The sequence below is a fragment of the Oryctolagus cuniculus genome, chromosome 3 (genome assembly GCF_964237555.1).
Source record: "Oryctolagus cuniculus chromosome 3, mOryCun1.1, whole genome shotgun sequence".
NCBI classification, from domain to species: Eukaryota; Metazoa; Chordata; class Mammalia; order Lagomorpha; family Leporidae; genus Oryctolagus; species Oryctolagus cuniculus.
Genome location: NC_091434.1, coordinates 110401069 through 110419655, shown reverse-complemented (window position 1 = coordinate 110419655; position 18587 = coordinate 110401069). Strand labels below are relative to the sequence as shown.

Here is an 18587-nt window from a genome sequence, read left to right as displayed (position 1 = left end):
GACACAAGGGCTGTTAAAAATCATCACATCTCAAAGTGTCAGTTTCACTTCTATAGATTAACTTTTAGGTACTCTATGAGCTACCACAGATCAGGAATAACATAATGGTATTTGTCATTTTGGGACTGGCTTATTTCACTAAATATTTAAAAAAAATCAAAGCAAATTAAAGGGAGGGAATCCTCCCAAACTCCTGAAAAGCCAGCATCACCTTAATTCTTAAACTTGAAAAAGATACAGAGAAAGAGAACTACAGTTCAATTTTCCAGATGAACAAAGACACAAAAATCCTCAACAAATACTAGCCAATCAAATTCAACAACACATCAGAAAGATCATTCACCTGGATCAAGTGGGATTTATACCTGGGATACAGGGATGGTTCAACATTAGCAAATCAATCAATGTGATACATCACATTAACAAATTGAAGAACAAAAACCATATGATTATCTCAATAAATGCAGATAAAGCATTTAATAAAATACAACATCTTTTCATGATGAAAACATTAAGCAAATTGGGGTTAGAAGGAACATTTCTCAACACAATCAAGGCAATTTATGACTAACTCATTAACTCCCATTTATTGAATGGGAAAAAGAGGCATTCCACGGAGATCCGTAACCAGACAAGGATGCCCACTCTCACCATTGCTATTCAATAGTCCTGGAATTTTTAGACAGAGCCATTAGGCAAGAAAAAGACATCAAAAGGATACAAATTGGGAAGGAAGAAGTCGAACTAATCCTATTTGCAGATGACATGATTCTACAAATAATGGATCCAAAATACTCCACTAAGATTATTAGCACTCATAGAAGAGTTGGAAAATTAGTACGATTTAAAATCATACAAAAATCAACAGACTTTGTATATACAGAAAATGCCATGGCTGAGAAAGAACTTCTAAGATCAATCACATTCACAATAGATACAAAAAAAAATTAAGTATCTTGGAATAAGTTTAGTCAAGGATGTCAAATATCTCTATGATGAAAATCACAAATCATTAAATAGAAGGTACAAAAAAATGGAAAAATAATCCATAGTTCCATGTTCTTGGATTGGAAGAATTAATATCATAATGTTCATACTACTGAAAGCAATTTACAGATTCTTTGTGATCCCAATGAAAATACCAACAACATTCTTCTCAGATCTAGACAAAGTGATGCTACAATTCATTTGGAAACACAAGAGATCCTGAGGAGTTAAAGCAATCTTTTTAACAAATGTTTTATTTATTAATTTGAAAGGCAGAGTTACAGAATGGCAGAGATAGAGGGAGCTTTTTACAAAAGCTAAGATATGGAATCAACTCAGATGTCCATCAACTGAAGCCTGGGTAAGAAAGTTATCATATGTATATACTATTAAATACTACACAGTGCTAAAAACGTGAAACCCTGTCAGTTGCAACAAAATGAATGCAACTGGAAGCCATTTACTTAGTGAAATAAGACAGTCACAAAAAACACAAATACCATATGGTCTCTCTGATCTGTGGTAACTAATAGAGTACCTAAAAGGTAATCTATAGTAGCAAAACTGACACCTTGAGATGTGATGATTTTGAAAAGCCCTTGTCTTGACTGTTATGGAACAATGTTTTTCTGGTTTTTGTTTGTTTTTTTTTTCTTCCTACTCTTTGGTGAAATTTCTACTTAGAGCAGGGTTAATCTTTTGAGTATAAAATTAACTGAAAACAGAAGTTTGTAAAAATAAGAATGGGAAAGGGAGAGGGAAGAGTATAAGGGTGAGAGTATGAGTGGGAGGGAGGGGGGAAAATCACCCTTTTCCCTAATATGTATATATTAAATTCATGAAGTTTGTATTCCTTAAATAAAATAAAAATAAAGGCACAAAGTTAGCTAAGTCTGACTAGCAGCCAGTGCTGAGGTCATCACTGGTTAACTGGAGGAGTAAGTGCTATACAGTGAGTGATAACAATACACTTTGGCATGTCATTTCTCCTTTAAAAAATCTTGTAGAAGTGCCTCAGTTTATTCTAACTTTTCCAACATACTTTAAGGTTGGATTAACTCAGCTACATCATCCATTGTGTTATTGTGCAAATTTCTGTACAAATTCCTATAATTTTATCTTACAGCATTTGTTTCAATTAAAAAACAGGGTTTTTTATGACTCAGTTTACACAACTTTGTTCTACATAAGCTATGACCTTTACAATGTCTACTCTCCATCTTATATCTTCACATTTCATGATACAATGTCATACTAAGATATTCCTTCAATACGCACATCATAAAAATAACATTTACTTCTCATTTCTGTTTCTCTTCCAAAGGTATTAGGAGTTTATTTATAAAACTTAAGTTACCTATCTTAGTGCAGCATTTCACTTAGCAATGACAACACCACTGGGACACCCACATTATATATTACAATACCTGGTTCAAGTCAAGCTCTGCTCCCAATTTCAGCTTCCTGCTAAGGAGTATCCTGAGAGGCAGAAGATTATGGCTCAAATCACTGGGTCACCGCCATACATCCAGGAAGCCTGGATTGCTTCCTTTCTCCTAGTTTTGGCCTGGCCCCGCTCAGGGCCAAGCTGTTACTGGTATTTAGGGAGTAAACCAGCAGATGGAAGAGCAATTTATCCCTCCGTCTTTCAAATAAATTTTTCTTTTTAAAAAGTTAAGTGTATGTAAGACTTCTCCCTACCCCCCAAAGGTATACCTCATTCTCAATTTGTTGTATGTTATTCTATATATTTTTCTCATTTTATGTTCCATGTTTGTATATGCAGGTAGCTGCTGCATATTATTTCACTACTTAAACCTTGCTATTAGAAACAATGCTGCAGAATGTACCTTTATATGAGCCACTTGGCATACTCATATGAGAGCTTCCTAGGGGAAAAAAAAAAAAAAACATGCAAGTGGACCTGCTAGGTCATAGGCTGTGTTTTGACTGCAACTTGTTTTAAACATTTATGTATAGCACATGTACACACCTGCTACACTACACTTAATAACACAGAATAATTTTTCCAAATAAGAAGCCAACAATATTTATGACACTATCCTACTAACTTGCTTTGCAGATCTCATCAGTCTGCAGCTCAGTTTTTCACTGTTATTGATGTTTCTGTTTTAAGCAATGGTTTTTACTTCCAATGTATTCTGATTTACAAAATTTCCCTTTATGTCATACATTTTCTTCTGGTCAAAAAAATCATTCCTTATTTCATTATTATAATGATTTTCTCCTACATTACTTTCTTTTTTTTTTTTTTTTGAATTTTGAATTTTTTTTTAAACTTTTATTTAATGCATATAATTTTCCAAAGTACGACTTATGGATTACAATGGCTTCCCCCCCATACCGTCCCTCCCACCCACAACCCTCCCCTTTCCCACTCCCTCTCCCCTTCCATTCACATCAAGATTCATTTTCGATTATCTTAATATACAGAAGATCAGCTTAGTATACATTAAGTATGGATTTCAACAGTTTGCTCCCACACAGAAACATAAAGTGAAAAATAATAGATGATTTTTTAAATGATGATGAAATCAGAGCAGACCTATTGTCATGTTTAATCCCAGTGAGAGTCAAGTTGGGAATTGATAATTTCTTTTTTTTTTTTTTTTTTTTTCACAGAGGATCAGTTTAGTATGCATTAAGTAAGGATTTCAACAGTTTGCACCCCCATAGAAACACAAGGTGAAATATATTGTTTGAGTACTCGTTATAGCATTAAATCTCAATGTACAGCACATTAAGGATAGAGATCCTACATGAGGAGTAAGTGCACAGTGACTCCTGTTGTTGACTTTACCAATTGACACTCCTGTCTATGGCATCAGTAATCTCCCTATGCTCCAGTCATGAGTTTCCAAGGCTATGGAAGCCCTCTGAGTTCTCCGACTCTTATCTTGTTTAGACAAGGTCATAGTCAAAGTGGAGGTTCTCTCCTCCCTTCAGAGAAAGGTACCTCCTTCTTTGATGACCTGTTCTTTCCACTGGGATCTCACTCGCAGAGATCTTTTGCCAGAGTGTCTTGGCTTTCCATGCCTGAAATACTCTCATGAGCTTTTCAGCCAGCTCCGAATGCCTTTAGGGCTGATTCTGAGGCCAGAGTGCTATTTAGGACATCTGCCATTCTATGAGTCTGCTGAGTATCTCACTTCCCATGTTGGATCACTCTCCCCTTTATTTACTCCATCAGTTAGCGTTAGCAGGTACTAGACTTGTCTATGTGCTCCCTTTGACTCCCAGTCCCTCCACCATGACCAACTGTTCTTAAGTGTTGACAATTAACTGAAATGTGATCCCTGTTGAACATGGTGGTGGGAATGGCAGAGGGAAGAAATGTATAATTTGGGACATGCTCAGGCTACATTACTTTCTAAAACTTAACATTTTCCTTTTAGTTTGTTCTAACTCATCCAAAATTCATTTGGTTATTTTGTGTGTAGTAATATTTTTGATACAAACTGTCACAGCAGCCTTTTAATATTATCCAATTTTCCCTTGTTAAACTCTAATTCTACTTCAATTATATGTTCCAATATATTTGTGTGTCTGTTTGTAGGTTCTCTATTGCACTGTCTAGTGTACTCAACTTTTCCCCACTATCACACTGATTTAATTGCTTTTGCTTTAACGTAAGTATTCAGGTGTGATAGGACATAACACCCCTTATTATTTTTCTTTATATTATATAATCTAAAACCATTATTTTTGTATTAATATTTCTTGTACTTTTTAAATGCTTTGAAAGCCCTATTTGGATTCTGGTTCAAATTCCATTGAATACACAAGTCATTTTTAGGTATGTTAGTATTTTTAAATTTTCCTTTCCAAGAATATGTCATCTCTATGCTCTAATTTAGGCCTCCCTTTAGACCCTTTAGTATTTATTTCCCCAAAGGTATCTCACACACTTTTTAGATTAACTGCTACATCTTTTACACTGTTTTAAATAGTACCTTCTAAAATCAAGCGTTGATTCATAGGTACAAAGTGTGAGCAACAATGGTAAGCACTGATGTCCCAAAACACAAAAAATATATAAAACATCCAATATAATGAAAGATTCTCCAAATAAAGATCTGAGTTAACAAAAGCAAGCATCAGAAATTATCAAAACCAGTAACCTGGGGCTGGCTCTGTGGTGTAGCAGGTAAAGCTGCCACCTGCAGTGCCGACATCCCACACAGGCGTCAGTTGGAGATCTGCCTTCTCCACTTCCGACCCAGCTCTCTGCTATAGCCTGACAAAGCAGTTGAATATGGTCCAAATGCTTGGGCCCCTGCAACCACCTGGGAGACAAGGAAGAAGCTCCTGGCTCCTGATCAGCCCAGCTCCAGCCACTGGGGAGTAACCACTGGATGGAAGATCTCCCTCCCTCTGCCTCTTTGTAACTCTGCCTTCCAAATAAATAAATCTTAAAAGAAAAAAAAAAAAAAACATAATGTATCCAAAGCAACTATAGCTACTGGATAGCACGTGGGGGGGGGGGGGGAAGGGGGTAAGCACAGATTTTTAATCCAGACCTGTCTCAGCTCTAAACTCATGTTTCTTTTTCCACATGATGTTCAGTTCTCCACTGACAACAAATCTTTCTATATGCAGTATTACTATCCTGTAGTGGATCCTAGATATGAAAAAAAGACATCAGTAGAGAAACTGGTGAAATCCTAATCAAGTCTGGAGTTCAGTTAAAACTAATACATCTGGGGCTGGCACTGTATCATAGCAGATAAAGCCACTGCCTGCAGTGCCAGCATCCCTTATGGGCACCAGTCAAGTCCCAGCTGCTCCGCTTCTGATACAGCTCCCTGCTAATGTGCCTAGGAAAACAGTGGAGGATGGGCCCAAGCCCTTGGGCCCCTGTTCCCATGTGGGAGACCTATAAGAAACTCCAGGCTCCTGGCTTCAGACTGACCCAGCACTAGCCATTGTGGCAATTTTGGGAGTGAACTGGAGGATGTAAGACCTCTGTCTCTGCCTCTCTGCAGCTCTGCCTTTCAAATAAATAAAAATAAATATTTAAAATCATACTAACACATAAGTGTTAATCTCTTAACTTTAACAATTACACTAAAATTTAAGATGTCAGTATTATGGAAAACTGGGACAAGAGTAGGCAAAAGTGCAATTGTCTGTAAATCTAAAACTGTTACAAAATAAAAAGTAGATTCAAAACTGAAAGATATCAGAGGGAGAATTTAACCTACCAGTTTTATGCCTGTGTCCCACATAAGACTACTTGGGCCCAATACCGGGCTATTGACCCCAGCTTCCTGCTAATGCAAAGTCTGGGAGGCATTGGTGTCTGTTCAAGTAATTGGATACCAGCTACCCATATAGGAAATCTGAATTGAATTCCCATCTTTGTCAGGCCCCAAGAAGCACAATCAGGGAGTCAATCAACAGATGGTTGCTCTGTCTCTCAAAGAAATACTTGGCAATTTTAAAAGAAATATCTCAAAATGGTGCCTTGGGTATGCTTTTAAAATCTGAAATGTGAGAAAATTTATTGTGTGAAAGTAAGTTTTTACAAGGGTATGCTTTGCTTTGAAGATTGATTATTTTTACTGATTATCTTTTAAAAAAATTATCAGTCTGAATTTAATTAATGGCTTTTAGAATAGACTTGCAGTGTAATTTCTTCACTTTCATTTTTCCTTTCAAGTAGATAAGCATTTTATATAAGACTATAGGCTTTGAAAAACCTAAGGTGATCTGGTAGTGATGAACTGATTTCCATTTTGTTACAGACATGACAGAAGTTCTATTAAAAAAAAAAAAAAACTTGTAACAGTAAGAATTAAATTTAAAGGATTAATAGAACTGACTCATTTCAGGAGCTTTCAGAGACTGAAATAATCAGGACTTCAGAAATTTTCAGGAGCAGAAAAGCTGAAGCATGTAATTAGGTAGAAAACAGAGGAGTTGAACTACATTAAGAAGCAAAAAAAAAAAATTGAGAATGAGGGAACAGAAAAGGAAATTAGTGACAATCAGGGATTATGGTGTCTGTAAAGAATCAAGATGTGATCAGTTACATAGTAGAGGGATAACACAATTGGGAATTCTACTCATCTGACCATGTCACTGCCTCATTCCAAGTCTTCTGATGGTTCCTGTCACTCAGAGCCTCAATCACAGATCCATGGAGACACTGATGACTTGACACTGTGTGTCCCCACCACTTCTGATTCCCTCTTCCACGTTTCATCCTCTCCCCCATCATACCATTACTCCTCTAGCCAGCCATGTCCCCACACAGTTCCTTAGTCACAGGCCAGGCCTTTGCATTTGCTGATCTGCCTTCCTGGAATAACCCCTCCCAGATATCCCTATGACAAATTCCATCCTCTGCAAGTTTTGCTCAGAGACTAACTTTGCTGTGACTTAACATTCTATTTCAAACAGTGGACACCCAATCTGCCCTACTTGGCTTTTATTTTCTCGTAGTTCCTTCCTCATCTAACACTGTAATTTTATTCAAAGTCTGTCTCCATAGGCACTAGACTGCAAGCTTTCAGAATTTTCCCATTTTCTTCCCTAAGGGTTCCTCTACTACCTACCCAGTGCTGACAACACAGTATATGCTCAATAAGTATCTGTCAAATCAATTAGCACCAAGAGGTGATTTCTTTCACCATGATTAAAATTCCATTAGTAAGACATTGGTAACTTTCTAAGTCACTAGAGCAAAGCTATCTTTTCGCTTATCTGCGTTTTCTGGTTTTCTCTACCCTGAACAATTACCTCTGTAATGTTTTTAAAGGAGATTTTGTTTTGGTAACAGAGTAGACAATTATTGATCTAAGACCATTTTAATTAACTCACATTTAATATCATTAAGAACTAAAGTTCATTCTTCCAAGGTTTGTTCTCATGAGCTTAAATACCTTTTAGTTATTGCCTAAGTTAATGCCTGTAAGTCTGCATATTATAGAAACTTTACATGGGCAAATACTAAGTACCATGAATCCCTAACAAGCTAACTGAAACATAAAATTCCAACTTTCAAAGATGGGGAAATGGACACCTAGAAAAATCAAGTCACTTCCTCACTGTCAGGAACATAGTTGATTGCACATGAGCTAGCCCTAAACCAAAGATTGAAACATTACATAGTGGCCCTGCCCATTACCATGTCCAAGTGTAGTGACAAGTTTGGACTGAAAAGGTTCAATCCACCATTGGACTAGATCTTTATTTTGTCCACCTCTTTCCATTTCGTTATTAAAGTGTGCTTTTGAACAACGGCTTCATATCATTTAAACATGCAAGATTCTCTCTTCAAAAAGATCACTTGCTAAACAATATGTTCACGTCCCCTTCATATTTCAACATGCTCAAGGCCCACTCGTTCAGTCCCCGCTGAACAGTCAGCATCTCACCGAAGCTTGTGCCTTATTCTCAGAGAAATGTGAGGCCAGCATATTTCATCAGTTTTTGTTTTCAGTGGATGGATTGTCAATTAACTCTCATGAAAGCAAATACAAACAGCCTTCAGGGTCTGAAAAGCTTTCATTTATATTTTCAAAAACAAAATTGTTGCACTGAAAAACTGCACAGATGCCATTGTTTTGTCATAAGTGGGAGAAAAAAAAAATCCAGTATATTTTCTTCTCAGAGGCAGCAATAGCAGTTAATCCACACACATGCAATCCCCAAGTCCCCAGACAGCCATCCTGGATGGTATAGTGGCACACAGACAGATATTTTGGCCAAGAAAGTCTATAAAATGAAGTTGCTATGGACCAAAACAACCATATTGATTTTTAGTACAATTCACAACACAAAGAAACAACAGTTTTCTAAAGGGTACGAGCTGTAAAAGACAGGGAGATATATAGTGCAGATACTGGAGAGATGGAAGAGAATAAAAGGCCAATTAGGAAACATCCAAATGTTCTTTTAAGTCATTTGTTTTATTAAGTTTGAAGAGCTGAAATGGATGAATTATGCTGAACTGCTCTTATCTAAACATCTAAGACCCTCATTTAGAGAAACTGAGACCTAACCCTGAAGCCTAGGTATCCAGTAGACCTCCACAAAATAAATCCTTATAACTTGTTATGCTCTGAATGGGATCTGGCTCCCTACAATGATGCACATGTTTAAACACCAAACAGTCAATGCATTAATTCTAACAGTTGATGGATTAAGGGTCACCCGATGTAATTACGGCATCTGGGAGATGCACTTATATGGACGGTCTTTAGGTCACCTTGGGCTTGCCCTTGGAAGGCAGTTCTTGCAAGAGGGCTGGTCATGCAGAAAGAGAACTCACCCCGTGTCAGCCTACTTCCTGACCATCCACATTGTCACCACTCCACCATCTCTGGCCTTCCCCTGATGGATGAACCAATACAGTTGCCCAGACTCCAACAGTGAGAACCTCCAATCTCTAAGCTCAAGTAAACCTCCTACCTTTCTTTGTGAAGCCTCTCAAATATTTTAGAGATGATGTGCTGATATATAACCCTTTGAATATTTGAACATTTCTCCAAAACTACTCAACTGTTACTTAAAATTTTCCAGTTAACCTCTATCTCCACAAACAACAGAATCCCCTAAATTGCATTATAAATACATCATTTAAGAAAACATCATTCAACATGCTGCAAGCAGACATTTTCCTTAAACTTAATCCAATAAAAAGACTTCCACCTCAGAGACCTCTGGGTAGAGGTTTCAGGGTAGGGAGAGAGACCAACCAGGACTTACCATAGCCCCCTCATTTGCTCTTTGGGCAACTTCCCGCTGCAGTTGGGCCACCGCCAACTTCTCCCTGGAGAAACAAAAGCACATGATTACTGGACCATTCCCAGGGTAGAGGGCACACTAGCACAGCTATCAAACATTCCTCTTTGGTCTCCAGAGGAACTCCTTCCTCTGCTCTTTCTGGCTCATGTCCTCTACCACATTTTCTATAAAAAAGGTTAAGTGATTAGTGCATTGCTTACATGCAGTGTCATTGAAGATGTTTTTCCTTTGGACTTTATAATGTCAAATGCTAAGTTTTAATTACATTCACTAATATGTCATATATAAATCAGTGTTCCACAGATGAAGTATGTCACTTCTTTCTGTACCAACTTTGCTTATAAATTTTTAATTACTTCATCTGTTGCTCCACGCCAATACTGATGTTTAAAACGCTAAATGTATACACTTTTCTTAAAATAGTAATAGCAATCAGGTGTAAGTTAGGTGGAATTTTAGATTACTTCAAAGCCTAAATGAACTTATTTTTCAAGGTCTAGGAAGTATGAAAATATAGACTTTATTATTTCAGCATTCTTTAACAATGAGGTTGATTTATAGTCCTTATAATTCTGAACTCATTTACAATGTATTAAATATTCCTTAAATTTTAACATTTTTGTAAAGTTATGGGTAACTACACTTTCAACAGCTTTTCAATGAGTTTCTGAATAGCTTATAGATAATGACACAAGGGTAAGTGAACTCTACTTGTAATGTGTTAGTTTTACCAAGCATTTCAGTTTTAGCAAGGCTTTCTCATGAAACCCTTCTGTAACTATCTAGATCTGAAGGTATCTGGGTATCCCACCTCTGTTAACTCTTCGATTGCACAGGATTCACTATGTAGAGGCAGAGGAAGCAGGTTTGTTTGAGCTGAGTTAGAGCAAGCATTTCTTCTCTTTTCACTGCTTGGATCTATGAAATGCCCTTCACTACATAGGAACCTGCTTTCACCAGGTTTAGATTGAGCAGTTTTCTAGTAGCAGCAGTTCTCTGAGTAAATAACCAAGAACACAGGATTTAAAATAGAAAACTGGAACAAAGAGATTCTCAGCAAAGTCCAGTTCTGGAGCCTAAAGCAGGACCTGTGCACGCACATATAAGGAGGCCTACAAAGGGGACAGGAAGGAACCAGAGATGCAAATCACAGGCCCCTGAGGTACACAGGGCAGCATGTCCATGTCCCTGTCCTGTTAAGCAGATAAAGGGCAAACAGAATAAACAAAGACTTGCAAGAGACGAAGATAACTGATTTTCTATTTTATTAAAATTAAACATATGCATTTAGTTATTCTCTCCCTAGACACTATTAAAAATGCACCAAAAGAACAACTTTGGTAAAAAACCAAACTCAAAGAAAGCAGAAAATCATACTCCATACCCTACAACCAAGCAATTCCACTATGGAATCGAAACACACAGAAGAGCCAACACACATTTCACACACACACACACACACACACACACACAAAAACCATATACTAAGGCACTTCACAATGTTCATGTAAAATCAAATTAGAAGTTTATTTTGGTTCCCCAGAACCTGAAACCTATGGCAGTTTTAACTTCCTAACTATGCATTCTACATGATCTGTTTCTAAGACCCATGTGTTATAAGGTTCAAGGGTACATGCTTTGCAATAGCCTTCAGGTATTGCCTTCAGGTAAAAATACACATGCTCAGTAATAAACTGGTAAGTAACCTTTGAAGTATTGCAGTACATGATTAAGCTCAAGCAGTGAGGAACAGTAATCTACACCTAAGCACAAAAACATACAGAATTTCATAAACATGCTGTTGATAGAAGCAAATGCAGGAGTATATACACTTTTTTATTCCACATATATAAAGTGAAAATAGTCACACAGGCAAAATTTCTATCCAGTTTGATAACACAAAGAAATATGAATTTCAAATATGGAAGAGGTGAAACTGTCTACTCAGAGGTAGTATAATTTTCTAATTTACAGAGTCTTAATTTTTAAAAAACTGTACAAAAAGTAAATTTAGCAAAGTTATAGAAGTCAATGTACAACAATCAGGTTTTTTTAAAGGTTAATTTATTTATTTGAAAGTAAGAGTTATACAGAGAAAGGAGAGGCAAAGAGAGAGGGAGGTCTTCCATCCAATGGTTCACTTCCCAATTGGCTGCAACAACCGGAGCTGCGCTGATCTGAAGCCAGGAGCCCGGAGCTTTCTCTGGGTCTCGCACGCGGGTACAGGAGCCCAAGGACTTGGGCCATCTCCTACTGCTTTCCCAAGCCATAGCGGAGAGCTGGCTCGGAAGTGGAGCAGCCGGAACTTGAAGCGGTGTCCATATGGGACGCCGGCACTTCAGGCCAGGGTGTTAACCCACTGCACCACAGCGCCAGCCCCAACAACAATCAGTTTTTAAGAAAAAAAATTTATGTGTTTATTTGAAAGGCAGAGTGATAGCTACACACAGTGCATGTTTCCATCTACTGATTCACTACACAAATGGTCGCAACAGCCAAGACTGGCAAAGCCAAAACAAGGAATTCCACCTAGGATTCCCATGTGAACAGCAGGAGCCCAAGTACTTGAGTCATCTTCTACTGCTTTCCCAGGCACATTAGCAGAAAATTGGATCATAAGTGGAGCAGCTGGGATTTAAACTGGCATCGTAATATGGGAGGCCAGGACCTCTACAATGCCTGTTTTGAATCATGTTGTTTATATCATTACACCAGGCAATAGGAAAATAAAATTTAAAAAACATCTATTCACAACAGTGTCAATGAAGAAACTATCCAAGGCATCAACTTTGTTCTTGCTCTATATTCCTATTTTTTTCTTTTTTGAATAAAATTATTTCCAAAATAGAAGTTCTTCTAATTTTTTCGTCCTTTTCAATGGTGAAAATCATAGGAAGGTAACAGGAATATTTACCAATTTATTACTTTAATTATAATAAATTTCCAGGAAGGTATTTATATTGTTGATGGCTCTAAAGTCTCTACTGTGTTTTCTTCCAAGACAGAAGGACATAAGTCCTCATTCAACTTATTCTCTCACTCCTCCACCTCTTTCCTAATACCTATAGGTATTTGACAAATAAATGAAAATTGGTAACATTTTAAAATATAGATCCATTAAAAACAACCCACAATTACAGATGTAAAACAACCTTACATTTTTTTGTATTTACTATACTATACATTTAATTGTTATTTTATACTCCTTTTTATACTCTTTTCCCTTTTTTTAACTTTTATTTAATAAATATAAATTTCCAAAGTACAGCTTTTGGACTACAGTGGCTTTCCCCCCCCCATAACTTCCCTCCCACCCACAACCCTCCCATCTCCCACTCCCTCTCCCATTCCATTCACATCAAGATTCATTTTCAATTATCTTTATATACAGAAGAACAATTTTATATTAAGTAAATATTTCAACAATTTGCACCCACACAGAAACACAAAGTATAAAGTACTATTTGAGTACTAGTTATAGTATTAATTCACATTGTACAACACATTAAGGACAGAGATCCTACATGAGGAGTAAGTGCACAGTGACTCCTGTTGTTGACTTAACAATTGACACTCTTGTTTATGGCATCAGGAATCACCCTAGGCTCTTGTCATGGGTTGCCAAGGCTATGGAAGCCTTTTGAGTAGGTTTTTTTTTTTTTTTTCCTTCCCAGAGTGTCTTGGCTTTCCATGCCTAAAATACTCTCATGGACTCTTCAGCCAGATCCGAATGCCTTAAGGGCTGATTATGAGGCCATAGTGCTGTTTAGGATATCTGCCATTCTATGAGTCTGCTGTGTATCCCGCTTCCCATGTTGGATCATTCTCTCCCTTTTTTATTCTATCAGTTAGTATTAGCAGACACTAGTCTTGTTTATGTGATCCCTTTGACTCTTAATCCTATAAGTATGATCAATTGTGAACTGAAACTGATCACTAGTGAGATGGCTTTGGTACAAGCCACCTTGATGGGATTGAATTGGAATCCCCTGGCACATTTCTAACTCTACCGTATGGGGCAAGTCCGATTGAGCATGTCCCAAACTATACATCTCTTCCCTCTCTTATTCCCACTCTTATATTTAACAGGGATAATTTTTCAGTTAAATTTAAACACCTAAGGATAACTGTGTGTTAAAGAGTTCAAACAATAGTATTAAAAGTAGAACAAAAAAAATACTAAAAGGGATAAAATATTAAGTTGTTCATCAACAGTCAGGACAAGGGCTGATCATTTGCAACAAAAAGGAGGAATCTGGAAAACATCATGCTGAGTGAAATAAGGCAGTCCCAAAGGGACAAATATCATATGTTCTCCCTGATCGGTGACAACTAACTGAGCACCAAAAACGAAACATGTTGAAGTGAAATGGACACTATGAGAAACAGTGACTTGATCAGCAAAACAATCTTACATTTCAAAATATAAATTTCACAAGTAGAGTGACACTGCATCAGATTTTTGCAAATATCTTTGATGTCTGGCTTAATAGCAGGCAACCAGTCTCAATTTAGCTTCTGGTTTCCACCTATTGTGACAACACATTATGTGCCTTTTAGAAAATTCCATTCATGAAAGAACATGAATGAAAAGGGCAAATATCATCTAGTATTATAACAAATATAGTTTTGATCATATAGATCCCTTCAAAGGGACTCGGGGATGTCCAGGGTCCCAGGACCACACTTTGCAAACTAGAAGATACAGAACTAGGAATGTGTGAATCACCTAGAAAATCCCCTTGAATCATCATTTCTGATTTCTCAATCCTCTAAGATTTAATTTGCATACTGATGGCTTTTTTCTCAAGAGCAGTTTAACATGAAAGACATTTCTACAGAGTTAATCTGACTGTGATCACTCTACTAAATTTTAAGGGAAGCCTAATACAGTAAAGGGGTTAAGAATGCTTAAAAGAGATACCCTTTCAAAGAATTATTACAAATTGTCACATGGTATAGGTGGCTTGTCCAATCTTGTTAGATTCAATTTGATAACTAATGGTTTTAGCTACTACAGAGCTCTTAAAAAGGAAAATGTTAATAAATCAGGAAATTTTGTGCATTGCTAACATATTACTAACACATTGCATTTTTATGCATTCATTTCTTTATGAAAGGAAAAGACAATGAACCAGTTTCAAAGGGTCAACTCTAAAGAGGCAACAACCTGGCAGAAAGATTCAGTGAAATATGGTAAAATACATGGAAACTACAAACACTAAGTTGTACTTCAACAGAGAACAGATATGGTCAGTTTCAACTGGCCAAGTAGAAAGAGATGACATCCACATGGACAATTTCAGAGTAGTCTGAGTCACAGGAAGGATCTCCAATCCCTGCTCCTCAGTCTCCTTCCCTCTACAAAGGAGGGAAACTGCTGAAGTTTGGACTCTTGAAACAAGCTATTCTATAGACATGAAAGGAAGAATCTGCAGGAACACAAAAAAATACAACTGCCCCTTGGGACTCTGGTCTGTAATGTTAGAAATCATTTATGTGGGACACACAACATATGTCATGGAACAGGAACCCCTCAAGTTACCAAAGAATACTGCATGGTCCCCTCCGAGATGAGCAAAGGCAGTGAAAGATCAACTGTACTACAGCCATGTTTGCTGTGGCTATTTGATGAGTGAACCAGGAGTGGGAAGATCTGTTTCTCCCTCTCTCTTATCTCTTAAAATAAATAAATCTTATTAAATCTTTATGCTCCAATTTCAATTCCTTGTTATTCAATCTATGCTTGATATGAAAAAGACTTCTTAAGGTAGAAATTGTATTTTATTTTTATCTGGAAAAAAAAAGTTGTCCTTTATCAAAACTAAGGAAGTGACATGTTTGTTAAAGGTCAAAGCATCTATGATAAAATTATCAGGATTTCCAGATGTTAATATTTCTAGGATCAAATTATCAACTCTGTCAAAATATTAAAGTTTTTTTTTCTTACAGTAATTTCTTTTGCCCTTGTTTAGCAGTCCCTGGCAAACCATATCTTCAAACCCTTATGGTCCCAATATATGTGTGAAATCAATTGAAAGCAGAATCTTTTTCATGCAAATTCAAGGATCTCACAAACAGCTTTGTATAAAAAATAAAGGAATACTTGACTTGCAAGCTACCCAAGGCAAATTAAATACACTCACATACACCCTTGCTCCTATTTCAGGGCTTTAGTGCATCTGCTGGATAAAGACAACTGTGCTTTTGCAAGGCATCCCTGTTTTGTTCTGTTTGTGGCAAAGCCAGTAGCTCATTATGAAGAGGGTATTGACTTTATGATTACACAAAAAAATGCCCAGGGATATTTCATCAAGAGCTATGGATCCTTAATTTAACAGATAGAGATAAAATAAAAATAAACAAAACATATACACAGCAAAACAAATAAGATCACACTTACGTCTGCGAGTTAATTGCAGCAAGAATTTTTTCTCCTAGAAAGATTAAATAGAGCTATTCTCATTCAGCCTTTATTCAACTACAGAATTAGTCTCAAGTTTCTTATGTCCATGAAACAGCCACAGACTATACCAACAAATAGTAACAAATGACCATTTTTATGTGAATCATGCATCTTCAGAAGACCACTGACACATTTGCAAATTAAACTCATGCAAAGAGTACCCTTAACAAAGTCTAAATGGTGTTAGCAAATGCCAAATCGAGGGAAGACCTATAAGGTTTCCAAGTTTTACAAAAATGTTCCCCAAGGAGAAAGCAGATTGCAAAAAGGGACATATTCAGTGTGTGATATGTAGAGATCTCAGACAGGAGAGTGCTGCAGAGCCATCTGTTGCATAAGCATGGGATGCAAGCCTGCCTCAAGACAAATCCAAGTGCTCTTGCCCTCTGAATGAAGCCTGGGACCCTGACCCATTCTGAATGGCAAATAATGGAGCCACATGCACCCCACACTCCATTAAGCAGATGGTAGAAGATGCCCTTGAGGAAGATGAACAAGGGCACGCAGAGTAAGTGTGAAACAGTGGTTCTATTCATTGTAAGTCTCACCGCCCCAGACTACACTGTACATGCAACACATCTGAAAGGTGCAGAGCTAAAGGTACAACTGTGCCTCACATCAAGCACAGTGTCAGTATGGTAGATGCTGTGTGTTACCTTAGAAGTGATAGATAATTTGGCATGATCTTTACTTACCCATGAAGTATAACAACTCCATGTCCCCATTTATGTTTCACATTTTCTCCTTAAATTCAGGGTATTTTAGAAATGTAAGATCAGTTATTTTTACTGTAGAGAACAATGCCAGTATAGTAAAAATTTTATAAGATTTCTTTAAAAATTGAGGGAAAATGGAATTAAAAAGTTTGAAATCTATAGTTTGTTCATAATTCACATATTCCATGAACTTCCCGAGGGCCTCTTGTAATAATGCCTCCTACCAAACTAAGTTTGTGTTGCTTTTAGTTTTTCAGGTTAATTCCCTGTATTGTACAGTATTCAAAATTTACTTAGGTCTTATGGAATATATATATGGATCTAATTAAATTTTTTCTAGAATATTCTGGCAAATTCCAATTATGCAAACCAACAAATAATGAAAATTTCAATCCATTCATCAAAATATCAGTTTACTGAAGGTCTTGTATAAATTCTTGACCCTAGAAATAAAAATCAGTAACAATTCTATATTCAGAGTTCTGGTGCTATAGCCAGCCAGAATGCCCACAAATTAGTACAACAGCTGTGCACCATATTCAAAACAGGATTTTAAAGTCAATGTTAAGGGCCAACATTGTGGGGTAGTGAGCTAAGCTGCCAGTTGCAATGCTGGCATCCCATATGGGCATCTGTTCGTGTCCCAGCTGCTCCACTTCAGATCCAGATCCCTGCTAATATGCCTTTGACAGCAGAAGATGGTCCAAGTGTTTGGGATCCTGCAGCCATGTGGGAGACCTGGAAGAAGCTTTTGGCTTTGGCCTAGCCCAGCAGGGTCACTGAAGTTATTTGAGGAATAAACCAGCAGACCAAAGATCTGTTTCTCCCTCTCTCTGTAACTCTGCCTTTCAAATAAACTGATCATTTAAAGTAAAATAAATCTGAATATAGACCTACCATATAGTCCAGCCATCCCACTCCTGGGAATTTACCCAAATGAAATGAAATCAGCATATGAAAGAGTTATTTGTACCCTCATGCTCACCGCAGCTCAAGTCACAATAGTTAAGAAATGGAATCAACCCAGATGTCCACCAACTGATGACTGGATAAAGAAACTATGATACACACACACACACACACACACTATGGAGTACTACTCAGCTCCAAAAGAAAATCCTGTCTTTTGCAACAAAATGGATGCGAGTGGAAAACATTATACTTAGTCAAACAAGCCAATCCCAAAATGACAGACATCATTTGTTTTCCCTGATCAGGGGTAACTAATAGAGTATATAAAATGTAATATATTGGAGTGAAATGGACATTGAGGTTTGATGATTGTTTACAGCCCTTGTCACTTCTGTTGAGGAACAGTGTTATTTTTTCTTCATACTATTTGTTGAACTTTTACTTAGTGCAGGGGTAACTTTATGATTCATTAAGGAAACTGAAAGTATATCTTTGTAAAATGTAAGAGTGGAAATGGGAAAAGGAGGAGGAAGAAGAGCTGGAGCACGGATTGAAGGTAGCATATGGTAGAGAGTATCACGATGTTAATTATCTGTATATATGAAATAAACTTGTATAAATTAAAAAACTGAATATTAATTTTGTTGAAAGACTGAAAATGAGTTTCCTATAAATGGGAAGGTATATTCTGTTATTTTCGAATTTTTTTTTTCAATTGCATACTTTGCAGC

General features: G+C 37.0%; 1 protein-coding gene across 15 annotated transcripts in view; it reads right to left on the bottom strand.

Moving 5' to 3' along the window:
• NCKAP5 (NCK associated protein 5) overlaps nucleotides 1-18587 on the bottom strand; it is a 1120879-nt gene that overhangs the window by 548898 nt on the left and 553394 nt on the right. For all 15 annotated transcript variants that reach the window (XM_051849622.2, XM_051849623.2, XM_051849620.2 and 12 more), the window contains one exon: nucleotides 9724-9787. In XM_051849622.2, the coding sequence (XP_051705582.2) occupies nucleotides 9724-9787 (64 nt within the window). The remainder of the gene's footprint in view (nucleotides 1-9723; nucleotides 9788-18587) is intronic.